This window comes from Mizuhopecten yessoensis, unplaced genomic scaffold (genome assembly GCF_002113885.1).
Source record: "Mizuhopecten yessoensis strain PY_sf001 unplaced genomic scaffold, ASM211388v2 scaffold2401, whole genome shotgun sequence".
In the NCBI taxonomy this organism is placed as follows: Eukaryota; Metazoa; Mollusca; class Bivalvia; order Pectinida; family Pectinidae; genus Mizuhopecten; species Mizuhopecten yessoensis.
The window spans coordinates 359,891-387,205 of NW_018404528.1; the positions used below are offsets into that span (position 1 = coordinate 359,891).

The 27,315-nt window shown below is 37.5% G+C and overlaps 2 protein-coding genes and 1 long non-coding RNA gene across 3 annotated transcripts; 2 read left to right on the forward strand and 1 right to left on the reverse strand.

Moving 5' to 3' along the window:
* Positions 1-1,525: 1,525 nt before the first annotated feature.
* Positions 1,526-4,939, reverse strand: LOC110445887 (60S acidic ribosomal protein P1-like). Its single transcript, XM_021490736.1, has 5 exons — positions 4,722-4,939; positions 4,036-4,096; positions 2,837-2,962; positions 2,348-2,407; positions 1,526-1,603 (listed from the first exon to the last, which is right to left on the reverse strand). The coding sequence occupies exons 1-5, from the start codon at positions 4,791-4,793 to the stop codon at positions 1,590-1,592; spliced, it is 333 nt and encodes a 110-aa protein (XP_021346411.1). The 5' UTR covers positions 4,794-4,939; the 3' UTR covers positions 1,526-1,589.
* Positions 4,940-5,127: 188 nt separating this feature from the next.
* LOC110445888 (thioredoxin domain-containing protein 5 homolog) lies at positions 5,128-19,983 on the forward strand. The gene is made up of 9 exons (XM_021490737.1): positions 5,128-5,333; positions 10,876-10,969; positions 11,139-11,297; positions 12,683-12,910; positions 14,002-14,085; positions 15,424-15,567; positions 19,069-19,151; positions 19,519-19,645; positions 19,789-19,983. The coding sequence occupies exons 1-9, from the start codon at positions 5,185-5,187 to the stop codon at positions 19,915-19,917; spliced, it is 1,197 nt and encodes a 398-aa protein (XP_021346412.1). The 5' UTR covers positions 5,128-5,184; the 3' UTR covers positions 19,918-19,983.
* A 1,913-nt stretch (positions 19,984-21,896) lies between these two features.
* Positions 21,897-24,920, forward strand: LOC110445889. Its single transcript, XR_002462405.1, has 2 exons — positions 21,897-23,328; positions 23,409-24,920. It is a non-coding gene; the product is annotated as an uncharacterized LOC110445889 (long non-coding RNA).
* The last annotated feature ends 2,395 nt before the right edge of the window (positions 24,921-27,315 follow it).

Sequence of the window (27,315 nt, forward strand, 5' to 3'; positions counted from 1 at the left end):
GTATGAGGGAAATAGCACATTTATGGTCCCTCTAGGTGAAAAACTATTTCCCGAGGCGGCGAAGCCATCGAGGGGAATAGTTTTTCAGCAAAGGTGACCATAAATTTACTATTTCCCGAATTACCCATTCTATAACTGTTTTATTATAACAACAACAAATGATTCACCCAGTAAAGGCAATTTAACAAATGAAGTTATTTATTCATTTCCTTTTACAATTTCAAAGACTGAAAGTGAAAAAATTCAATTGAAAGTACTGTATGCATCGTCGTTGATGATATCTTCATTTCTAGCATTCAAGAAGTGTTTTTATAGACTGAATCTCATAGTCATCATTGTTTTCCTACCATATCTACAGTAGATGTAGTCCTATCCACTTTGTTTTTAAAGAGCTTGCATGACCCTTCCGGCATTCCGTTCTGTTAAATAAGATTGAAGTGAATTCACGGCAGTCTTTATAACAGATTTTGTATTTAAGCTACGTTTAGCGTCCAAAATCTGCTGCAACTCCTCTTTACAACAACAAAACGGCCTTCATCGGAGGCCGTTTTCACTGTTGTCATTTTGTTCTGAAAATGTGAGGTCACGGAGAAGGCCCCGCCTACCAATGTTTTCATTGGTTGAAATCTTATAAGCTCCGCTTACCAATTTTTTTTATTGGTTGAAATCTTATAAGAATTTGAAAATATTGGTAAATGTTACCTTCAAACCGGCCGTCCCATGATGCGGCATTAATGGAGGTACGCCGTGTTGACGTCGTCTTCAGGAATGTCCATGTCTTTATATGATTGATCAAAGTCAAGTTATTGTACGATTTCTGCATCACGTAGTAAATCTTCTGGTCCGAAACCCTAAAAGTCATTGTCGCTGTTGTCACCGTCAAACATCGGTTATCGCCAATAATCTGCAGTCATTCGTCGTCCGCCACTTTTTCGCGCCGTCAACAAAACCTTGAATCTATGCTCTTGAGGTCATGGTGGCTTCGTTTATAAATAAACTGTGGGCATCACGTAGTCAGCCAATGAAATTAAGGTATAATCTAATGCGTCATCATTTCTAAGTAAAGCTAGCAGTGATTTCCTCACCACAGTTCCGTACTTAACAGCAATCCCGGAATCGACATATGCCGCGCTTCGCAGTGGAAGGCATGTTTTGTAGAATGACATATGCCGTGCTTGGCAGTGGGAAACGGGTTTATAAAAATGACATATGCTGCACTTGGCAGGATAAGGGTTAAATAAAGCCCCCGATGATCTTTCTTTTTTTGCACTGAAATTGAATGGAGTACCTCCATGTCTGGATTAGAAGATTTTTGAAATATTGGTTAAATTTCCCTTTGGGGCCCCCGCTCTGGGGTAGGAATCTCAATTTTACAATTTTGTAGCCTCATCTACAAAGGATGATTCTGACCCAAGTTTGAAAAAAATCCATCCACTGGTTCTTGAGAAGAAGTTGAAAATGTCAAAAGTTTACGCACGACGACGGACGGAAAGCGATTAGAATTAAAAATAAAACACCAAGTCAATTGAAGGACCTTTTGTTTTTAATGTTACAGTGTATGTACAGAATAAAACCAAATGTCCGTCTTCTTAGTCGAACAGACCTGAAAAAGATATCGACAAAATATATTATACTGTAGCATTGAAACTTAATTATTCATATTATACTGTAGCATTGAATCTTAATTATTTATATTTTCAAGTTTGATATTTATTTATTTGAAAAGTAATCAACAACCTTCCTTTAAAATGTGAAAAAGAAATTGTCGTTTAAACAAGTAGATCAAGTGCTGGTTAATGAAAGATTTTACAGGTACTTTTGTATTTATTAATATGAAATACGACTGAATATCACAATACTTAAGTGAGGTGTTATATTGTTTTTAGAAGCAACTGTAGTTTTTATTTTCTCCATTTGATAAAATTTGGAAATGCGTTAGTTTTTTTAAAATAATTTTGTAATGAAAATGGGAAAATATAGACATTTTTTTTTATATCATATATGGCCAAGAAGTTCACCAAACCTTCATTGCTAAAACAAAGTAAAATAATAATTTTCACTAAATTCAGAACAGATCTAAATAACAAACAAATCAAAAATATTTTAGATAATATAAAAGTGTCAAGTTAGCAGTCATAGAATTTAGAAAATGATTCTTCCATTCGAGTTCCACTTGTGTAATTGTTTACTCTTCTTTCTTTGAGAATACTTCCAATATTTTAGCATAAATTGATAAAATGTTATCATTCAATTGAGAATACCTTGAATTTTGCACATATCCTTGACCCTTCAAGATAGCTGTAATAACCCTTCCCCCAACTGAACTGATCAGAAATAGTTAACTTACCAAAGCCCATATCGTCATCAGACTCGTCCGACTCCTCTTTCTTCTCTTCTTTCTTTTCCTCTGTAAAAATAATAATAAAATATCATTACTGTATTTCTCTGTTGTCAAAACCATAATCATGTGTTTTTTTTCTACCTACATATTTTTGTAGCTTGTGTCAGCATGAACTGAACACAAGGTCAGAACAACCAAATATTTCATAATCATGGCATGTCATTTCCTTTTTAACCATTTCTATGTCAATATTTAGGGAATAAGTCCACAGGGTGGGATTTGACTCGGGAGCCAATTCTGTTCAGCTCTTCATGCCTGGCAGTATTCCTATAGTTATGAGAACCTTGACCAATTCTTTGCTATCCCCCAGACTTATTCGACGATTTTTTTAAACAACCATTAGCCAGATTTACTTTGTCAATTAATTTTTACGAAACCCCATAAATCCAACACCAGCAATAACTTCCCTTTCTATACACTTTTCTCCAGACTAACCTTTCTTTTCCTCAGCGGCAGGGGCAGCACCTGCTCCACCAGCAGGGGCTGCAGATCCAGCAGAGCTGGCGATGTTTGAGATGAGTTCGCGAACATTCACTCCATCCAGGGCCTTGGCAAACAGGCCTAAAGTAAACAGTCATCATTAATTCATGTGTCACAAATGGTCTACACAAGCATGTAGTTCCATGAAACTCGCCTCGCCCATAAATTCCATATTGAAACAGACAATTTGTGTTGGGATATTTTGTTTTGACTTATGGGATAAACTCTGGGTCATGTTATAAATCCTTTCTTCAACAGCTTGGGTATATCGCCACATTAGTCTGAATTATTCTGAAGTTTTATCGACTTTTTTCATATCAAGGTCTGTCGTCGATTAACGTCAGAACTCCGGCCCTCTATAATATGCAGGAAATATGCGACCCACGCCTGGAGCGCACTTACAACTGATATTTTAGAAATAAATTGTCACTTTCACACACATGTCATACATGGATCGAAAGATCTATTCTTTATGCACTAGGTGGTATCAATAACATGTCTCAAAGATCATTACGAAAAGTATTTTCCAACGTTTTCTATACCAAAACTAGAGTAAAACAGAGTAAATTTGAAAAAATATGTTTTTAGTGATTGTATTGGTTGTATTTCCCTATCCAAAACAGGTCTTTATAGCTATTTTCATGTCATTTTCTTTTTTAAGGAAAATGAACCAAAGTCAATGTTAAAAGAAGATTTATCATTAGGTTCATAACAAAAGACCTTAAATATAAATATTCTTTTTAAAAAATAATGATCGAAAAAAATCTGAAATTTTACATTTATCAAAATTGAAAATAAATATCCAGCTGTATGTTTTTTGTTGTCAACATTACCATAACCCTTCATGTTTACTGCGAATTTGCTTTGCTTTAATTTAATGAAAATTGAAATCTGAGAAAATATAGCTCGATACAGTTACAATATATAGGTGAATATAGCTCAATCAGCAGAGTGTACTGGACCTGGGTTATATGTATCAAACCCAAATTTGTTATTAAGAGATCAGTGTTTCAGATTGAATTAGAGCTATATTCCATACTGACAACAGGTTGTTGCTGCTAGACTGTTCCCGACGTCATAATCCAGTTTTTCCCACATCGTTTGTTCTCGTTTATGAAAGCTTTGGTCCTAAACCATATTATACATCAACTTACCTGGCCAGTATGGTTCAACAGTCACCTTGGCTGTCTTGAGAATGGTTGCCAGCTTGTCATCCTATAGTAAAACAAGATTTTAAAATAAATATTGTTGTACACGATTTTTCTCTCAAAATATAAATTCATGAACAAATGTGTCAAGGAAATACCTCATTGCCTACATGAACATTTTAAATTGAAATTATATTACGATCCATTGTTCAGTAACATGAATGGCAGTGTTCTTCAAAACCAAAGAATGAGTATCTTTAAAACAGACGGCTGTACCCCAATTTTTCATGACCATTCTATTTACGGGGCTAATCCGGGCTATAGAATGTTTATTAAACCCATAAAATATATCCCGAATCCAAAACCCATGCTTTAATTATTTAAGGTATAACACGGAATTTAATTGCTATCCAAGACCGTGGTTAAAGCAATACCCATATTGATATCCCAAGAATGTATTATTAAAACTACTAAATCAGACCAATATCAAATATAGGAAATCCTAAAAGTAGAAAATCAAAATGAAAACATATATGTGATTAAAACATAATTTTCTCATTTTGAAATATTCTAGGCGTATTGTTACGCAGTTGCAAGAATAGATCTTACAAAACAATACACATAACGACAGTTGTCATAATTTAATCACGTGTATGTAGTGACCATCAACCACGTTTGTTAAATGTGCTTACTGTAATGGCTACTTGATCATCAGCGAGGATGAGGGCGGCATATACACAGGCCAGTTCGTCGTTGGAAGCCATTTTTTGTTTTTGGTTAGTTTATTTTCTTTCGATGTCCGAAATTCACAGTACACGTCGCCGGATTGGCCTTAGCTCTGTTGAGAACGATGCACTATAACGGACGATGATGGCGGAAGAGGAAGTGACCGAGGCAAGGGAAGTTGTATATGGTTTCGTATAAATATAGTGAATTTATATCAAATATAACAATAATCGCAAAAATATGGTGCAAAATTCCACTTTGTTTATTCAATTGACTATTGCTTTAAATTTATATGATTCAACGTAGAGTCTATATTTACGAAACTATGGTGTTTGCTTGGCGAGTGAGTTACACACGATTTTATTTCCGGATCCGGTTACTGGAAAGGAATCGTCAGCATTGGTAACAGCTGAGCAGCAGCCGATCAGGATGAGGACAATGCTGATGTTTATGCTCTTAGTAACTTTGGGGGCAGTAGTTTGTGACGATCACGCTTCGAACGCTGTCACCTACACCTTAAAGACTTTTTCAACTGAAGTTGCCAAAATTCCACATTTTGTTATGTTTTATGCACCATGGTAAGTAAGTCTTGTAACTTTGTAAGTGCACAAGGTAAACTAGTATTTTGTGGAGGACTTTTCCGAATTCAGTATCATGGAGTGCTCTGAGTCGATAAGGCTAAGCATCTCCGTACCATCATGATTGTAGCTGTAACTATGCATTGATCTATTCACCGGCATCTCTAAATAATGCTGGAAAAAATATAAACAAACTTTTTTTCTGAAAATAAAAATAATTAAAAACTTTACTTTTTAAAAATATAACGTTATATAGTAAGTAGAAAATAATAATAAAACACTTGTTCCTCTGATCACTATACAGCGGTTGTGTTAGCTATCTCAGATTCTGGTTAATGGTTGCACAAATTAAAAATAAACTATTTAAAAAAAAATCCCTGCTTGAGGTGACTAAAAAACTAAAAAGTATAATAATTTATTTAAGAATAGGTTGTACCCAGGCCCATCTTTTGCTGAAATTATGAGGAGGTTACTGTGTGAAACAGGTGCTTTCTAAAGTGTTTTGTTTGCAGTAAGACAAGAAACCTTAAAGTGGAATTTAACAATTCAATAATGAGTAAATAATTTAGAGGGAAATTAATCAGCAATGTGCATCACCTTGTTATACACCAACAGTCTTTGATTTTACCTTGATGGTCAGTTTGCAATCACTTTGCTTCCTCTAATACCTTGAAGTGTGCAAAGCAGATATTTGATGTCTCAGCCTTTAAATATTTATTATTGAGCTGTCTAACTAATTTGTAAAAAGACTTATAAAAGGACATGTTACTTTTTTTAATACATGCAGAATCAGTCTCAGAAAATTAGAAAAGAAATAGAAAGTCTATGTAAATGTATTAAGCAGGCTAAGACTTTATATATTATAGACAAAACTGGAAATGTCAAATTGTACATAATGATTTCTTATATCGTATGCTGGGAATGTATCCCCCAGTCAAACTTTCCCCTTTGCACATGAAATCAATTTTCACCCAGTGTGAAATTTGCCATTCAAATTTCATTATTGTTTATATAATGTTGCTTACTTATAATCGCTGTACTAACAAATTCATCATAGAGGGCAAAAAGAGACAGACATTAAACTGCAGAGAAAATGTCCCATGCCAGCTTAATACACTACCTAAATAGTTCCCATAGACCTACATTGTTTTTCATAGTGATTGACTATGGGACTTATCATGTTAAGTTTGAACAATGGTCAGGTCACTTATTATTAGGCAACAAGTTTTCTCAATTTCATAGAACAAAATCCTAATTTTTCCCAGTAAGAAGACACCTAGGTCATGTCCCCCAGTAGATAAATTACTGTGATTTAACATTGATGCCTTAGGGATTAGCAACCACATTAAAAACCACAACATGCTGTCAGGGCATGATTATATATGCAGGACTCGGTGAGACTATATGTAAATCTAGGATCAATGTCCATATATAGTTTACTCATAACAAGTTTAGGGATATAACAGGTACTGATATGCAGCAAATTGGCACACCTTATATAACACGTCATCAGATCTAGAGATGCTAAAAATTTGATTCCCATATACATGTATATCAGTCTGTGAGCAGGAGATAGAGAAATCTCATGTAACACAAAACTGAAGTGAGAGTGTAGACTATCTACATTGTGTATCCTATATGAAGTGAGAGTCTACATGTAGACTCTCACTTCATATAGGATACACTATGTAGATAGTCTACATGTTCACTCTCACTTCATATAGCATACACAATGTATATAGTCTACACTCTCACTACATATAGCATACACAATGTAGATAGTATACACTCTCACTTCAGATAGGATACACAATGTGGATAGTCTACACTCTAACTTCATATAGGATACCAGGAGATAGAGAAATCTCATGTAACTCAAAACTGAAGTGAGGGGGTAGACTATCTACATAGTGTATCCTATATAAGTGAGAGTGTAGATGTAGACTATTTACATTGTGTATCCTATATACCTTGAGAGTGTAGACTACCTACATTGTGTATCCTATATGAAGTGAGAGTGTTGTTGTAAATAAGATGTTTCAATATTGTAATTATTTGTTATTGTAGCGGAACTTGACAGGGTCGATGGTCTAAAGTTTAGAGGGTTAGAACCCCGGTCTAGCCGTTGTAATCCTCTTTCTCCTTTTACAAAGTCGGTGAGCTTTCCAACCCTTGTTTCAAGCACTGGTTGAATGCTAAGCAAGGGGATACCCAAGCAATTTGTAGAGCATCCGTCTAGAGTTCGGAGGGTCCCAGGTTCAAACCCCTTAATCTGGCGGTTGCCTTCTCTTTCTCCTGTCAAATAATGTTACATTTCATAATCATACAAGCTCCTATACTAACTTTCAGGACAATCATATAGACTTTATTGTTGTTCATAAGGAGTCATTTTGAGACAATAATGAATAAAAAATGGAGATTTTTGATTATGAGGTTTGTAAATTATACCTTTGCAACTAAAATTTTCTTTAACATTTACATGTATTTATACAACAATTAACTATTTTTATCCCATATCAATACAAGTACCATGTATTTATACAACAATTAACTATTTTTATCCCATATCAATACCAGTACCATGTATTTATTCCCCCTCTGCAGGTTCTGGGATACAAGTAAGGCTTCTGTGTCTCACTGCCTAGTAACTAACGTGGGCTCACTACACTGTGAGGTGGAGCATAGTAACTAACGTGGGCTCACTACACTGTGAGGTGGAGCATAGTAACTAACGTGGGCTCACTACACTGTGAGGTGGAGCATAGTAACTAACGTGGGCTCACTACACTGTGAGGTGGAGCATAGTAACTAACGTGGGCTCACTACACTGTGAGGTGGAGCATAGTAACTAACGTGGGCTCACTACACTGTGAGGTGGAGCATAGTAACTAACGTGGGCTCACTACACTGTGAGGTGGAGCATAGTAACTAACGTGGGCTCACTACACTGTGAGGTGGAGCATAGTAACTAACGTGGGCTCACTACACTGTGAGGTGGAGCATAGTAACTAACGTGGGCTCACTACACTGTGAGGTGGAGCATAGTAACTAACGTGGGCTCACTACTGTGAGGTGGAGCATAGTAACTAACGTGGGCTCACTACTGTGAGGTGGAGCATAGTAACTAACGTGGGCTCACTACTGTGAGGTGGAGCATAGTAACTAACGTGGGCTCACTACTGTGAGGTGGAGCATAGTAACTAACGTGGGCTCACTACTGTGAGGTGGAGCATAGTAACTAACGTGGGCTCACTACTGTGAGGTGGAGCATAGTAACTAACGTGGGCTCACTACTGTGAGGTGGAGCATAGTAACTAACGTGGGCTCACTACTGTGAGGTGGAGCATAGTAACTAACGTGGGCTCACTACTGTGAGGTGGAGCATAGTAACTAACGTGGGCTCACTACTGTGAGGTGGAGCATAGTAACTAACGTGGGCTCACTACTGTGAGGTGGAGCATAGTAACTAACGTGGGCTCACTACTGTGAGGTGGAGCATAGTAACTAACGTGGGCTCACTACTGTGAGGTGGAGCATAGTAACTAACGTGGGCTCACTACTGTGAGGTGGAGCATAGTAACTAACGTGGGCTCACTACTGTGAGGTGGAGCATAGTAACTAACGTGGGCTCACTACTGTGAGGTGGAGCATAGTAACTAACGTGGGCTCACTACTGTGAGGTGGAGCATAGTAACTAACGTGGGCTCACTACTGTGAGGTGGAGCATAGTAACTAACGTGGGCTCACTACTGTGAGGTGGAGCATAGTAACTAACGTGGGCTCACTACTGTGAGGTGGAGCATAGTAACTAACGTGGGCTCACTACTGTGAGGTGGAGCATAGTAACTAACGTGGGCTCACTACTGTGAGGTGGAGCATAGTAACTAACGTGGGCTCACTACTGTGAGGTGGAGCATAGTAACTAACGTGGGCTCACTACTGTGAGGTGGAGCATAGTAACTAACGTGGGCTCACTACTGTGAGGTGGAGCATAGTAACTAACGTGGGCTCACTACTGTGAGGTGGAGCATAGTAACTAACGTGGGCTCACTACTGTGAGGTGGAGCATAGTAACTAACGTGGGCTCACTACTGTGAGGTGGAGCATAGTAACTAACGTGGGCTCACTACTGTGAGGTGGAGCATAGTAACTAACGTGGGCTCACTACTGTGAGGTGGAGCATAGTAACTAACGTGGGCTCACTACTGTGAGGTGGAGCATAGTAACTAACGTGGGCTCACTACTGTGAGGTGGAGCATAGTAACTAACGTGGGCTCACTACTGTGAGGTGGAGCATAGTAACTAACGTGGGCTCACTACTGTGAGGTGGAGCATAGTAACTAACGTGGGCTCACTACTGTGAGGTGGAGCATAGTAACTAACGTGGGCTCACTACTGTGAGGTGGAGCATAGTAACTAACGTGGGCTCACTACTGTGAGGTGGAGCATAGTAACTAACGTGGGCTCACTACTGTGAGGTGGAGCATAGTAACTAACGTGGGCTCACTACTGTGAGGTGGAGCATAGTAACTAACGTGGGCTCACTACTGTGAGGTGGAGCATAGTAACTAACGTGGGCTCACTACTGTGAGGTGGAGCATAGTAACTAACGTGGGCTCACTACTGTGAGGTGGAGCATAGTAACTAACGTGGGCTCACTACTGTGAGGTGGAGCATAGTAACTAACGTGGGCTCACTACTGTGAGGTGGAGCATAGTAACTAACGTGGGCTCACTACTGTGAGGTGGAGCATAGTAACTAACGTGGGCTCACTACTGTGAGGTGGAGCATAGTAACTAACGTGGGCTCACTACTGTGAGGTGGAGCATAGTAACTAACGTGGGCTCACTACTGTGAGGTGGAGCATAGTAACTAACGTGGACTCACTACTGTGAGGTGGAGCATAGTAACTAACGTGGACTCACTACTGTGAGGTGGAGGTGGGGATATAATAGAAAATCTGGCTGTCTGGCTAGCCAGCGGATGGCATGCATTGTTATAGCTGGGATATATGGAGTGTGACTCCTCTGCAGGGTAATTCTGTATACTGGAAAATTTCGCCAAGTCAAACTTTTGTCCTTCACCTGTAAAACCCAAATTTGCCCAGTGTTAATTTAGCTTCGCACATTTAATTACTATATAAATTATGTTGTTGACTAATGTTCACTGTATGATAAGTTCACCCTAATTTCTGAGGGCATAAAATGTGAAAATTAAACTTCAGTGAAAGTTTCCTGATATACAGTAGTGACTTCTAAGGGATTGAGAAAGAGTGTGTTTGCTAATGGGATATCAGAACATGTGATATGGGATATCAAAGAGTGTGACTGCTAATATATGGAGGATATGTCTAAAGAGGCAAAAAAAATGTTCTTAGTACTGGTATTTAATCCTTTCACCACTGTAGACCATAATGAACTCATCCAGATCAATGCATGGGAGAGTCTACTAAAGTTACTTAGGATGAAAGGGTTAACTTATTAATGATAATTGATGGATATCTACCTATATTTACCTGACAGTGGTTATTTGTTCATTTTAGGTGTGGCCATTGTAAAAGGCTTGCTCCTGTCTGGGATGAACTGGCTCATTTTTTCAACAAAGAGTTTGGGATGTCCAAACTTGTCATTGCTAAGGTGAGTTAGCATAAGAGTTTAGAATTATGTAAAACTATGACCTGTATAACTAAAAATAATCCTTTCAACTTGGTATACAAATCAACTGAAGAATAAGAAATAACAAAATTTAATTTAAAAAAAAAAAACCTCTTTAAAGTGAGATAATTGTGGTTTTGTGTGCATCTAGGTGGATTGTACCCTGGAGACAGCTCTGTGTGCAGAACATGACGTTACTGGATACCCAACTCTAAACTATTATAGAAAAGGAGACTCTGAATCTGTGCGATACCGTGGCAACCGAGGTCTGAAAGATTTCCAGGATTTTATAGAAGAGCAGTTTATCTTGGTATGTGACTATAATGGAAGTGTATCATACCGTATGTAACTATATATATATGTATAGAATTAAAACATAAATTTTTCAGATCGTCCGCTAGGCCTTTCTGCCTTCTAGGGCTTCAGGCGGATTGATGTTTATTTATCACCGTTGGTTACATGACGTCATCAATATTTGTATAGTCAACAATTTTAGTGACGTCATAAATAAACAAGCATAGTGACGTCACAAACAATACCAAATCAAAGAAAACATCTACATTGCAAAAATCATTGTGCATTCAAGCTGGGTTTGAGGACCTTTATAAACATGTTTTCTTTAATTTCTCTTGCAACTACATCGTCGCTATTCAGTTTGTAAATAGGTAACACATAAAAATCATCTTTAGAACATTGATGCATATGTTTGCTATATTATAAAAGCACAAAAACATGGAGATTTTTTTTATTTTTTTTTATTAGTATGTTTTTTTGTAAATAATAGTATTACTAGTTATTCTAAATCCTAAACAAATCGTACTCTTTGCCTTAAGACTATAATGAATGTAATTCTATTGCTGTGATATCGCTATGGCGGGTACGTATAGCGGACGTGGCTATAGCGAACTATTATGTGACGTCATAGTTTATGACGTTACAACATATACTTCAAATAAACAGTCTGAAGAATCTCCTAGAAGAGATGAAAGTACTAAAGACTTGTTGTTGAGAATTTTTCTTTTTATAATATATATATATATATATAGCTACATACATTATCATCATTATTAATACATATGTACTGTAACTTTAACTTATTCATCCCTGAAGACACATTTGAACTCTTCCAACTCAAAGGTTGGAATAGTTCATCATGAAATTTCAGGGACGAATGAGGCATGGGTACTCATAATGTTATTTTGTTAAATTATGTGTTTCTCTTTTTTAATTGATATTTTAGCTAACCTGGCAAAAAATGGCTGTAAGCTTAAATGGGGTATAAGCTGCATCCATAGTCTATCCTCCATTTTTCTGTCAAACTTTGTGCTTTGAATTTTTCTTCGGAGCTGTAAAGACCCATGGTCCTAATATGGTTTGATCAAACTCGGATACAGTGCTCAAGCCCAATTTTCCGATCCAGTGATTACTTAATACATCACATTTTGTCCATGTTTGGAAGAATTTTGAAAATACTTCAAGCTGAATACCATTTACAATGTTAACACTTGATGAGTTATCATATTGAGATTGGAGTGAGTTACAAGAAAATTGGTTTGGGCACAGAATCCATTCTTAAGCACGAGAACAGTTGCATGAATCCAAGCCCTGTTTTTGTTAGGTTTGTGTCGGGATTTTAAATAGTTGTCTATATCTACATACAATAAGCAACCATAACTCTATTTTTGTTGTCATCAGGAGGAAGAAGGCGCTGAGGCGAAGGTTGAGCAGATGCCGATGGAACCTGAAAAGGCTCTTGGTCCTTTAGTGGAACTTACCGACGAAACCTTCGAACAGGAAATTGCGACCAGTAACACCTTTGTTAAATTCTATGCTCCTTGGTGTGGCCATTGCAAATCCCTTGCACCAACCTGGGAATCGCTCGCTCAGGAATTTGAGCATGAGACTTCTGTTACAATAGCAAAGGTTTATATCATCTATAATATGTTATAACTAAAAGATAGCTTCCATCCAATTTCTAGGGATATTTCTCAATTTGAGGGATTTAAAACAATTTAGATATTGTTCAAGTTCAAAAATTTGTTGATGAGATGGAGATAGTCAGAACATCCTCTATAGACTTTGTACCCAGTACCTATATGGTAACTCAATAGACTTTGTTCCCAGTACCCATGGTAACTCTATAGACTTTGTACCCAGTACCCATGGTAACTCTATAGACTTTGTACCCAGTACCTATGGTAACTCTATAGACTTTGTGTCCAGTACCCATGGTAACTCTATAGACTTTGTACCCAGTACCCATGGTAACTCTATAGACTTTGTACCCATTACCTATGGTAACTCTATAGACTTTGTACCCAGTACCCATGGTAACTCTATAGACTTTGTACCCAGTACCCATGGTATCTCTATAGACTTTGTACCCAGTACCTATGGTATCTCTAAAGACTTTGTGCCCAGTACCCATGGTATCTATATATAATTTGTGCCCAGTACCTATGGTAACTCTATAGACTTTGTGCCCAGTACCTATGGCAACTCTATAGAATTTGTAACCAGCACCCATGGTATCTATATAGACTTTGTGCCCAGTACCTATGGTAACTCTATAGACTTTGTACCCAGTACCCATGGTATCTATATAGACATTATGCCAAGTACCCATGGTAACTCAATATACTTTGTAACCAGTACCCATGGTTACTATATAGACTTTGTGCCCAGTACCCATGGTAACTCTATAGACTTTGTGCCCAGTACCCATGGTATCTATATAGACATTATGCCCAGTACCCATGGTATCTATAAAGAATTTGTGTGCAGTACCTATATGGTAACTATAAACTTTGTACCCAGTACCCATGGTGTCTGTATAGAATTTGTGCCCAGTACCTATATGGTAACTCTATAGACTTTGTACCCAGTACTCATGGTATCTATATAGACATTATGCCTGGTAGGCAGTACCCATAGTGCATTTTGTACCTTGTAACATAACATTTTGACATTTGTACCGTGAAAATAGTCTTAACCTGTAACCTTTGACTTTTCAGATTGACTGCACATTGTACAAGACAGCATGTAGTAAACAGAACATCCGAGGATATCCCACCTTAGTATTCTTCAAGAATGGCGAGGTAAAGTAGCAACGTATCACTTTGAATATTGAAGTTAGTGAAAGTTTGTTGATACATGATTGTATTCTCTTTCTACAACAGGAAAACTTTATTTCCGATCTTTTAGACTTTCAAGGTCACAGGGGTCTCTAGGACACATAATCATGCTGGCAGGATTGGACCTTGGGTCTGGCCCTGCCCCTTGGAACTCAGTTCCTGGGTGACAATTTAACATGGAAATGGTTGAGATCCCCATTAGGAATAGTGCTTCTGGTTCCTCTTGTTCTAGGCCATAACTTTAAAAACATGAAAGCTGTTGTGATGAAATTGAAGTATAACTGTATCACCCCCAGGAGGTGTGTAGTGCACTGTAATAAGGTAACTGTCATGTTGACCTCAAAGTAAAAGATCAAGTTACTGTAAAGTTTCCAGCGAAATCTTGTTGTCCAAAAAGATATCCTTTATCTCTAGGTCAAAAGTCAAATCAGTGCAACAAGTTTAGTGAAAACGTGTTTGGGCTTTAATTTTTTAACCATTGAAGATATTTTCAATGAAACTTGAATAGTACCTTTTTCACACAATGAAGGTGTACAGTACACTATATTTTTAGTAACCAGGACATTCACCTCTAGGTCAAAGGTCAAATAAGTGTCAAGAAAATATGCATATTGGCCAAAAAGAGGAGACTTCAGTTTTTGTTCGAGCTGGCTGGATTTCCAGAGTATATCACAATCACTGTTTTACAAATAAGCATCAAACTTTGTATATAGGTACATCATGGGAAGATCATTTGTCACATTTTAAAATGAGGTCAGTGTAACCTGACCTTGACTTAAGTTCTGAAATAAGGATTTCTAGAGCATATCTCAGCCACTGGTTCATGAATTGTCATCAAACGTGGACAGGCACATCGTGGGAAGATAGTATGTCACATTCTAAAATTTGGGCACTGTGACCTCAATTTGATCTTTGACACTCACAAGTCCTAAATTACAAATAGGTTTTCACAGCATTATTTAGTCATTGGTTCATGAATAGGCTTCAAACTTTGCAAATGTGCCATGAGAGGTATCAGTGGAGCCCATGCATTGAGTTCAATCTAGTTAGCACTAAATATTGTAACACTCTTTGTCAGGAAAGTTTAACCCTTCACATTGTATATTTAGTAAATGTGTATTGATGTTTGTCATTATCGCACATTTGACCTCATCACAGAGGGCAAAATCTTAATTGGAACATTTCATGGTAAACAGAAAACATAAAATCAGTCGTAAGACATTATTATTTAGTCCCTAAAAGCTCAAAATTATCCCACTGACTTTACATCTATTTAGTACCAGGTATTTGTCTTCGCAACAGAAAGAACAGGAGTACTCCAACAGGGACCTATACAGCCTAAAGAACTTTGTAATCAGCATGATTGAGAAAGAAAATAAAAATGGCGATGAAACGGAAGGCAAGGTACCAGAGGATATTCCTAAAGACCAGGAGGAGGAAATTGTGGTAGGTCCTGTCTAGAGAGTCCCAAATTGTGGAAGGTTCTGTCTAGAGAGTCCCAAGTTATACATCAGTACAAGGTTCTGTCTAGAGAGGTCCTAAATTATACATCAGTACAAGGTTCTGTCTAGAGAGTCCCAAATTATACATCAGTACAAGGTTCTGTCTAGAGAGTCCCAAGTTATACATCGGTACAAGGTTCTGTCTAGAGAGTCCCAAACTATACATCAATACAATTGGTAGGTTCTGTCTACAGAGTCTCAGATTATACATCAATACAAGGTTCTGTCTAGAGAGTCCCAAACTATACATCAATACAATTGGGAGGTTCTGTCTACAGAGTCTCAGATTATACATCAATACAAGGTTCTGTCTAGAGAGTCCCAAACTATACATCAATACAATTGGTAGGTTCTGTCTACAGAGTCTCAGATTATACATCAATACAAGGTTCTGTCTAGAGAGTCCCAAATTGTGGTAGGTTATGTCTAGAGAGTCCCAAGTGATACATCGGTACAAGGTTCTGTCTAGAGAGTCCCAAATTGTGGTAGGTTATGTCTAGAGAGTCCCAAGTGATACATCGGTACAAGGTTCTGTCTAGAGAGTGCCAAATTGTGGAAGGTTCTGTCTAGAGAGTTCCAAGTTATACATCAGTACAAGGTTCTGTCTAGAGAGTCCCAAATTGTGGTAGGTTCTGTCTAGAGAGTCCCAAGTGATACATCGGTACAAGGTTCTGTCTAGAGAGTCCCAAATTGTGGAAGGTTCTGTCTAGAGAGATCCCAAGTTATACATCAGTACAAGGTCCTATCTAGAGAGTCCCAAATTGTGGAAGGTTCTGTCTAGAGAGTTCCAAGTTATACATCAGTACAAGGTTCTGTCTAGAGAGTACCAAATTGTGGTAGGTTCTGTCTAGAGAGTCCCAAGTGATACATCGGTACAAGGTTCTGTCTAGAGAGTCCCAAATTGTGGAAGGTTCTGTCTAGAGAGATCCCAAGTTATACATCAGTACAAGGTCCTATCTAGAGAGTCCCAAATTGTGGAAGGTTCTGTCTAGAGAGTTCCAAGTTATACATCAGTACAAGGTTCTGTCTAGAGAGTACCAAATTGTGGTAGGTTCTGTCTAGAGAGTCCCAAGTGATACATCGGTACAAGGTTCTGTCTAGAGAGTCCCAAATTGTGGAAGGTTCTGTCTAGAGAGATCCCAAGTTATACATCAGTACAAGGTCCTATCTAGAGAGTCCCAAATTGTGGAAGGTTCTGTCTAGAGAGTTCCAAGTTATACATCAGTACAAGGTTCTGTCTAGAGAGTACCAAATTATACATCAATACAATTGGTAGGTTCTGTCTACAGAGTCTCAGATTATACATCAATACAAGGTTCTGTCTAGAGAGTCCCAAATTATACATCAGTACAAGGTTCTGTCTAGAGAGTCCCAAATTATACATCAGTACAAGGTTCTGTCTAGAGAGTCCCAAATTATACATCAGTACAAGGTTCTGTCTGGAGAGTCCCAAATTATACATCAGTACAAGGTTCTGTCTAGAGGGTCCCAAATTATACATCAGTACAAGGTTCTGTCTAGGAGTCCCAAATTATACATCAATACAAGGTTCTATCTAGAGAGTCCCAAAATATACATCAGTACAAGGTTCTATCTAGAGAGTCCCAAATTGTGGTCGTTTCTGTCTAGAGATTCCCAAATTATCAATTGGTACAGGAACAGTACCCTGAAATCTATCCTTAATGTCTTGGGGCTTCATTCGCGTATCCCTGTTGAAACAGTACGTGTGGCGCAGAAATATTCCACGATAAACGAACGCACTTGGACCATTCTATAAGCAGAGCTAAAAATGCACAGTTTCGGAGAATATAAAACAATGTATCAAGAATATTATGCCCTTTTACGCGTCAACTGAATAAAATGCCATTTTTTCATCCTTCCACTTAATAACATAACGTATCTTAAAAACTACATGTGACTTGACATAGTTTTAGAAATAAATAACGCAAACTGATAGTAGTCAGCATTTTAGTTTCGGTCAGGCACGTCTGGACCCCTCAATCTGCACATGCCAAATTTTCGTTTGTTGTTTTCTTCACAGGTTCAACCGTTTCAACCGTATACGCGAATGTTCCCTGGGACTGATATTGTACATTCACAATTACTTCCTATAAGTTAGGACTATTGACTATTTATTTTTGTTGGAGAGTTAGTTAGGATTATTAAACCTCTACTGAGATTTCCCCAATATCCTCCCTCCCCAAATTAGGATTAATCCCTGCAAAAAAGGACTACTCCCTGCTAGAAAGAGGACAACTCCCTCGTGATTATTTGTAGGTGGAGCTTATAAGATTTCAAACAATGAAAACATTGGTAGGCGGAGCTTATAAGATTTCAACCAATGAAAACATTGGTGGGCGGGGCCTTTTCCGTGACGCTCATGACGTCACATTTTCAGAACCAAATGACAACAGTGAAAATTGACGCCGATGAAGGCCGTTTTGTTGTTGTAAAGAGGAGTTACAGCAGATTTTGGACGCTAAACGTAGCTTAAATACAAAAGCTGTTATAAAGACTGGCGTGAATTCACTTCAATCTTATATAATTTTATCTTGCTTGTAACAAGCATTTTCATTGCCTTAATTTTTTTTTATGTTATCAGCCCATAACGTAAAAACATGACATCGCCGTTTGTAACGTCGCTTTTGATTAGCTGATACAGCAGCGCAATAATTTCTAAGAGAAAAGAGTCCATCAATAAAAGTGGATTTCCACAGGGATTGTGTAAAGTAGATTAAATTATAAGGATAACCTTGAATATATTTTTCATGTTATGGAGCTATAACACAAAAAAAAAGGAGTGTACTCCCATCATAAACCGCTTTAGAGGAAAACAGAATGGAATGCCGGAAGAGTCAGCGAGTAGGGTCATGCAAGCTCTTTAAAAAAAACAGTGGATAGGACTAGATCTAGATATGGTAGAAAACAATGGTGACTATTTCAACCCCATATTTTGAAAACCTATTGAGAGTTGTATCTATTCATTCAATATTGTTTGTGCTGCATGTTTGGAACCAAGATCAATACCAACTAGCTAGGTGAAGTCAGATCAGTACACGTTTCTGCCAAGGAAGTTAGTTTGATGGGTTACTTAGTTTTCACACTAACACACAGCTGATAGAAACCTAACTCCCTGGACAGCAAAGTCAAGGCAAAAGTTGGAATATCTTCATGATAGCTGGAAATGGAAGAATTACTTTAATATACATGTATAGTGAATATTAATTAGTCGTTAAAAATAGACTAGTTTGGATTATTGGCTATTAATGATGGTGCGTACAAATGAAACATTGCAAACTCATTTCAGGAAAAAAATATGAAAATTTGACTATGTAAAATTCAAGTGATGTGAAATATACCTACTTTCTCCTGTAGTTTGTATACATGTTTTGGTGTATGTATACAATGCCCTGCTGTATTTATACATGGTTCTATTTTGTTGCAGCCAACAGTTTTCCCTCTTGACCAGGACACATTCCCAGAGGTGGTCGCTGATGGAGTCACTTTCGTTAAGTTTTATGCCCCTTGGTGAGTAGAAGGAGGCTTACAGTCTCTCCGTCGAGTTTCCTGTCGTTACTTGTACTAAGTTGCTGCTTTACTGAAATCTATTGAATTTCATAACCTAACAAGCAATTGTATCATGTCTCATTGTCAGATGTCAACTATACATTACACTTGATGATTTTATCGATGTTCATCACCCTTGAGAAGATGTTTGAAATAAAAACAGCAGATTCCTTGAAAATTTCCATAATACAGCATGAAAGCTTTAAAGATTTTAAAATGTATTGAAAATTCAATGAAATAGTTTGGAGCTAGAGTGCAGCAGTCTGTATAAGTTACTGGTAGATCTGATATATATCACATTTTGTAACTATATGAACTTGTTTGACAGGTGTGGACACTGTAAAAGGTTAGCTCCTGTCTGGGATCAGCTCTCTACCAAATTCATTGGAAGCAGTTTCATCAGGCTTGGCAAAGTGGATTGTACTACTGAAAAACTTCTTTGTACACTACACAAGGTAAAGTGCTATTTATATCTCCCCGTCAGTGTTTAGGTCGCCTACAAGTTGTCTCCCCTTATCTTTGTTGCTTCTACACCTCCATCTTTGTGATATATACTGACAAAGTGATGAAGTGACATGTTTTTACTTCTCCTCCATAGGTTCGTGCCTACCCGACATTACTCTTGTTCCGTGACGGCGAGATGGTCGCAGAATACAGCGGCGCTCGCGATATTGGATCTATGGAGGAATTTGTGCGAAAAAATATCCAAGCTCATGAAGAACTGTAAAGAGTTTGATTACCTGCTTAGAAAACATTTAAAAAAAGTGTACAAGAGTGCTGGAGTGCTTAAAAGGTGGTTATATATTGGTGCATAATACAAAGGTTATGTGTGTGGGCATAACTAGTGGTTATGTGTGGGTTTATGTTTGGTAGTAATGTGGGGGACATATGAAATGTTTCTGTGTGTGGACATGATGTGTGGTTTTGCGTGAAGGAATAGTAAGCGTTAGCTGTTATGTATAAGATAATAATATGGCGTATTGTTTAGAAACGTTATTAAGTGGTTATTGGTTTAGGCCAAATAAAATCAATTACTTGGTTCTCAGGCCAAATTTTTTCAAAAGAGATGCAGCAGGGGGGTATTTTTTTTTTTTCAATTTACCATGCAAAAACGAGACGAGGGTGATTTTTTTTTTTCAATTTACCATGCAAAAACGAGATGAGGGTGATTTTTTTTTTTTCAATTTACCATGCAAAAACGAGACGAGGGTGATTTTTTTTTTTTCAATTTACCATGCAAAAACGAGATGAGGGAGATTTTTTTTCATTGTGTAGTTTGTAAACCGTTCATTGTGGGCATTCCCTTGTCTTTTTATAGTTGTGTAGAGACCCGTCATAGAGCACGCCTCCGATAATCCCCCCACGATGTTCAAGACGAGAATCACGAACCCCCCATTCCTTATTTGTACCAAAATGAGCGCCATTTGTACACAAGACTAATAAGTCATAATCATTTTAACGCTTGCCTTTATCTCAATCTTAGGCTACATTCGCGTGTCCCGGTTGAAACGGTACATGTGGCACATACATTTTCCACGATAAGCAAACGCACTTGGACCGTTCTATAAGCAGAGCTAAAAATGCACAGTTTCGGAGAATAAGAAACAATGTATCAAGAATAATATGCCAATTTTTCAACCGTCCACTTAATTACATAACGTATCTTAAAAACTACATGTGCCTTGACATTGTTTAATAAAGAAATAACGCAAATTGGCAATAGTCAGCATTTTAGTTTCGGTCAGGTATGTCTGGACCCCTCACAATTTTCCTGAGGTCAGCCTCGTTCCAAATCTGTACTGGTCGTTATCTTTACCGGTTCAACCGTTTCAACCGGATACGCGAATGAACAACTTATCTTTATTCAAACGTTTTTGGGACTTGGGTGACTACCGAGTAAAAACGACATGCGGACCAATTTCCGGATTTTTTTAAAGACGGCGGGTGGCGCATTCACATTTTTTTTATTACTTTCACGATAAAATCGGCAATGCGGTGCCCTAAAATGAAATACGCGCGGGCCTGATAATCAAGTAATCCATTTTTTTTGGCCCTAGGACATTTGTTTTTATTCCTCATCTGTAATGAAAGCGAGTTTATTGTAACAGCAAATCTCAGTAGACATGATCCAACATTTAGTAATTGCATGTGAAGTACGAAAAATTCAGACTGAGCAAAATACAAATTTTCCTGGTGAATATTGACTGAGTGAATGTTTTCTAGCATACAGTAAGTTACGTTTTAGTGGGGACCTAATACATTGTGTTGATTTGTGATTATAAGCTGTATCCTAATAATATGTAGAAACAGATGATGAGGTGGTGCCCAGAATTGAAGGGACTTGTATAATTATCATTGTGTAGGTTATATCGTTTTATCACATAATGTACTGTGTTATCCAGTGAATATTAACCCATGTAATATGACCTATCAGCCCTGTGATTGGTTGTAAGTTTCAATTGTTTCAATTGTGATGTCACAATACTAGGACAAGTACAGGACGTCACAGACTTACGTACTGGAGTCAAAACGGCGACTTTTTACATTTCAAGGTTGCAAGAAAATTACCGTTTTACACAATTAAATGTCAAAAATCTTTATTATGTGACAAAAAGGATCTTACACTCGTTTTCATTTAATATGAAATTTATGAAACTCATCACAAATTTTTCATTTTGGCTCGCCAGAGGCTCGCTAAATTGAAATATTCTTAAGACTTGTTTCATAAATCTCCTATGAAATGGAAACTCCTGTAAGATCCTATATATATATACATGTAACGTTTTATAGATTAGATTGAAGCTATCATGGTAATGGTAAATTTAGAAGAAGTACATACCACTATTGTAATACTGTATGCTTGGGAATTTGCTGTAGTTTAATTTTTGCCTTTTCCCCCTCTGTACTGTAGTAAGAGTGCATTTATCATTTCAGCCAGCATTTTAAAAAGCATAATAAACATAGTAATTAAATGTCACAGGCAAATTTTACATTGGGCGAAAATTGATTTTATCATCGAAGGACAACAATTTCCTGGTACAAATAGGTAATGTAAGGTGATGTAGTACATGTTATACCATTCAGGTAATCCCATCTATAACCTTTGGCCGGTAATAGTTCATGTCTTGTCAGATAACTTAGTCTCTATCACCCTTTGCAGATTATGTGATATGACCTGCTTTGGGTTGACAAATCTTCATGTCTCCCTAGCACAGGGCCAGTAATTGTAAAACATTAGAGGTTGAAAATAAGGGTCTAGCTGTCACAAATAGGGCATAAAGATGCTAAGTTTATTCCCAAAAATCCCTGATCCTTAGCGCAGGAAGAGCTGGTTTCCAGAAAGTACCTGAACCCTTTCAACCCTATGTAACTTTAGTAGACTCTACCATGTATTGATCTGGATGAGTCCATTTTGGTCTACAGTGGTGAAAGGGTTAATATCTGTTAAGCAAGTGGTTGGGACTTATGATGAGTATTATACATTAGTTCAGAAATATGTAAATATGAGTCTGGTGTCTGTCAAAGTTTGACTATAAATCAAAACTTGCAGGTGTGATTTTTCGAAAAGTTTATCTTTTCATGAAATATTCACCAAAAGGTAGCATTTTTGCAATGATTAGTTCTAAAAATTGTACTTAAGAGTGATAGAACAAAATACATGTGGTCATTTCTTTTTATTTTACATTCTTAACATACACTATATATGAACACCTATAAAGGCATTTCCTTATATGGCTCCTTAGAGACCTACAACAGAAGGCTGTGTAAAGCAATAAGTCCTTATAAAGACTTCTACCAACACATACACTTTATAAGCAGGGATGTGAAGTTTCTTTTTTGAGGATTTCTGTTTTTATTTATTTTCCTAAGAATTTTTGAAGGTTCTTGATTTGCTCAGAAATACCTGAAAGTTTTGAAGATTCTTTGGGTGTAAGGAAGCATGTTTCTCCCTTTTCAATTTTATTTCCTCCTTTTTTCCAATCCCTAATCACATCCATGTATGAGGGGTTTTGTCTACAGAGGTATGTCCTTATAAGGGCTCCTATATACATACATTATAAGGTTAAATACATACCTTGTAAGGGTATCTGTGTATAGTGATGTCCTTATAAGGGCTCCTATAGACATATACATAAGGGTATCTGCTTGTCTGCTGGATAACCGAACTACACGGTAGTGAAGCGAACGTAAACCAATCAGTCAATTAATCAATCAAAGGTATCTGTGTATAGGAATATCCTTATTAGGGTTCAAAGACTTACCATATAAGGGTATCTGTATAGAGATATGTCCTTATAAGGGCTCCTTTATATATACATACCATATAAGGGTATCTGTGTATAGGAATATCCTTATTAGGGTTCAAAGACTTCCCATATAAGGGTATCTGTAGAGATATGTCCTTATAAGGACATATATATGCCCTTATATGGACACCTCATTTTGTATTTCATCAATTACCTTTCCTTTGTCATAATATTTTTTCCTTACAATGGAAAACAGTTTTTTGTATTTAATTAGTTTATTATGATTTTATCTAACAATTAACTGCTGCCTTTTCATCTTTTTACTTTCTCTTCTTTTCTTTGTAATCGTTACATTTTTGTTTGCTCACTTATTCTAACCAATCTATGCCGAGGCTTTGTGTGTATGTAATCAGTGTGACAGATATAAATAGTGCTGAACAACTGTCTGATTGTAGAAAATACGGACGTTAAGAACCAGCAGGTGATCAGCGTGATTGTTGACAGACAAGCCAACAAGAGCAGCGACTACCAGCTACACCTGGTTACAAACCGGCTCTGTTATGTGATACATTGTATTATATTTTCAAAATAGTTTCTTGGCAAGTTTAACATGCCAGGATTTATATCCAAAAATGTTACATTTAAAAACAGATAACTTGGTTGTTCCACATGAAGGAAGGGGCCCCAGGTCTGTCTGGTGGTGCAAGGATAGATAACTCCTATGAGGAAGTTTGTAAGTTTGTGTTTTGACGGGTAACTGTTCATAAACCTGTGTTTGATATATGTTACTTGGTGTTCATTTATTAATGTGGCAAATTTCAATTTTTGGCAGAAGAGGCAAATTTTTCATCCCTTGATTATCGAGGGTCAAAGCTTAGGCTCAGGTAGTTGTTATTGTACAGGTTTGACAGATGACAAGCTCTTTATAACCCAATGTCCTGTCAACCTTTGAAGATACAAGTTGGACAGGGGCTATACCTAGGCCTGCTACTCATTTGTCTTTTATGTGAAACACTAACATGCAATGATTTCTTTTTTTTTAAATCGGCAATAGACCACTTATTTCAACAATAAATAATATTAGGCATTTCATATTTTTGAGAAAAAAAAATGAAATTTACTTAAAAATCTGCTTATATTTGTAAACAAATTTCAGGAGTCTTGCGTTATTTCAAAGTTCTTAATTTGTTTGATAAGTTGTACTTCTAACGTCAAGTAACATATCTAAAACCAATATGTGTAACCCTGCTGACACCAAGCACTTCCTGTTTCTGTATCATGGTTGTCAAAATTTCATCAATGTTGACTGTTCACTCCTTTTTATATCAAGGTGCTATGATCATACAATGAACTGCTTGTGACCATGTTGTACACCCTTCATTAACAATAAACCTCCGGGGTGATCATTTGTTCCTTAGAAACTATTGGATGGTGTCAGTAATTTATTTTCATCACAAATAAATATTTTCCTTTAATAAACGCACTTGTCTTTTCTGGTTTCTTTTTATTCCTGGTTACAGTGTCATGTCTGTCCCTTGTTACAGTGTCATGTCTGTCCCTTATACCATGTCATGTCTGTCCCTTGTTACAGTGTCATGTCTGTCCCTTGTTACAGTGTCATGTCTGTCCCTTGTTACAGCGTCATGTCTGTCCCTTGTTACAGTGTCATGTCTGTCCCTTGTTACAGTGTCATGTCTGTCTCTTGTTACAGTGTGATGTCTGTCCCTTGTTACAGTGTGATGTCGGTCTCTTGTTACAGTGTCATGTCTGTCCCTTGTTACAGTGTGATGTCGGTCCCTTGTTACAGTGTCATGTCTGTCCCTTGTTACAGTGTCATGTCTGTCCCTTGTTACAGCATCATGTCTGTCCTTGTTACAGTATCATGTCTGTCCCTTGTTACAGTGTCATGTCTGGCCCTTGTTACAGTGTCATGTCTGTCCTTANAAGAAACCATTAAAAATGTCACAAATATAATTTTGGACACAAGGATTAGGAGTGATGATATTCCTTGTGAGGGCTGGAATGTTCTTGAATTAAGAAAATACAGTGATCTACATAAAATGACAGCACTGGAACAGCATGTACAGCACACTGTGAACTTCCACAAGGTTTCTAGACAACCCTACCCCTTATATCATTCCAAAATTAGGAATGTTTTCATGGCATGAAAGAAATCAGATCATAATAAATATTGGACGGAATAGCTATAATATATACACAAGGACAACCGTCACATCACATAGCTTGTACTGAACACACTTCAGCTTTTATAAGTTAACAAATCGACAAAACTTAAAATCTTCTTTCACTCAACAATGGACATTTTGATAATATAGCTAGTGTAGTGATTAATAGTGAAAGCAGTTACTGTGAGAAGCTGATACACAGAATAATTTAAAGGGAGGTTCTGTAAAGACCAAGTTATTACTGTTATCATGATAGTCAATTTAGATTTTAATGCCATTAAGCAATAAAGCTAAATTTTAAATTCAAAATGTCATAAAATCATGTTGTACAGCAACTTTGTTCATTGAATAACAAGGAGACAAATTATTACAAGCAATTTATAATCCCACTACTCTCAACACAATTTGACAGAAAGAATAATTGGTCACAACACTGTAGATTGTGGAGGGACCCCATAGCACGAGGTTGATTTCAGTATGAACACTCCACCATCCCAAGGGGATATGAGAAATGCTGCCAACAAATCTATAGTCCATAGTACCAGGATAGTCTATGGTACACTGAGTGGTACCATAGTACCAGGATAGTCTATGGTATACTGAGTAGTACCATAGTACCAGGATAGTCTATGATACACTGAGTGGTACCATAGTACCAGGATAGTCTATGGTACACTGAGTAGTACCATAGTAGCAGGATAGTCTATGGTACACTTAGAGGGACCCTAGTACCAGGATAGTATATGGTACACTGAGTGGTACCACAGTACCAGGATAGTCTATGGTACACTTAGAGGTACCCTAGTACCAGGATAGTCTATGGTACACTGAGTGGTATCATAGTACCAGGATAGTCTATGGTACACTGAGTGTTACCACAGTACCAGGATGGTCTATGGTACACTGAGTGGTACCATAATACCAGGATATNTACACAGAATAATTTAAAGGGAGGTTCTGTAAAGACCAAGTTATTACTGTTATCATGATAGTCAATTTAGATTTTAATGCCATTAAGCAATAAAGCTAAATTTTAAATTCAAAATGTCATAAAATCATGTTGTACAGCAACTTTGTTCATTGAATAACAAGGAGACAAATTATTACAAGCAATTTATAATCCCACTACTCTCAACACAATTTGACAGAAAGAATAATTGGTCACAACACTGTAGATTGTGGAGGGACCCCATAGCAGAGCACGAGGTCGATTTCAGTATGAACACTCCACCATCCCAAGGGGATATGAGAAATGCTGCCGACAAATCTATAGTCCATAGTACCAGGATAGTCTATGGTACACTGACTGGTATCATAGTACCAGGATAGTCTATGGTACACTGAGTGGTACCATAGTAACAGGATAGTCTATGGTACACTGAGTGGTACCACAGTACCAGGATAGTACATGGTACACTGAGTGGTACCATAGTACCAGGATAGTCTATGGTACACTGAGTTGTACCATAGTACCAGGATACTCTATGGTACACTGAGTGGTACCATAGTACCAAGATAGTCTATGGGACACTGAGTGGTACCATAGTACCAAGATAGTCTATGGGACACTGAGTGGTACCATAGTACCAGGAAAGTCTATGGTACACTGAGTGGTACCATAGTTCCAGGATAGTCTATGGTACACTGAGTGTTACCACAGTACCAGGACAGTCTATGGTACACTGAGTGGTA

Excerpts from the sequence above, each read along its gene's own strand:
- LOC110445887 (XM_021490736.1), bottom strand. The coding sequence starts at position 4,793 with ATGGCTTCCAACGACGAACTGGCCTGTGTATATGCCGCCCTCATCCTC. Across the intron at positions 4,097-4,721 it reads ATGATCAAGTAGCCATTACA|GATGACAAGCTGGCAACCAT; the intron begins GTAAGCACATTT and ends GTTTTACTATAG. Across the intron at positions 2,963-4,035 it reads TGTTGAACCATACTGGCCAG|GCCTGTTTGCCAAGGCCCTG; the intron begins GTAAGTTGATGT and ends TGTTTACTTTAG.
- LOC110445888 (XM_021490737.1), top strand. The coding sequence starts at position 5,185 with ATGAGGACAATGCTGATGTTTATGCTCTTAGTAACTTTGGGGGCAGTA. Across the intron at positions 10,970-11,138 it reads CCAAACTTGTCATTGCTAAG|GTGGATTGTACCCTGGAGAC; the intron begins GTGAGTTAGCAT and ends GTGTGCATCTAG. Across the intron at positions 19,152-19,518 it reads GTTAAGTTTTATGCCCCTTG|GTGTGGACACTGTAAAAGGT; the intron begins GTGAGTAGAAGG and ends CTTGTTTGACAG.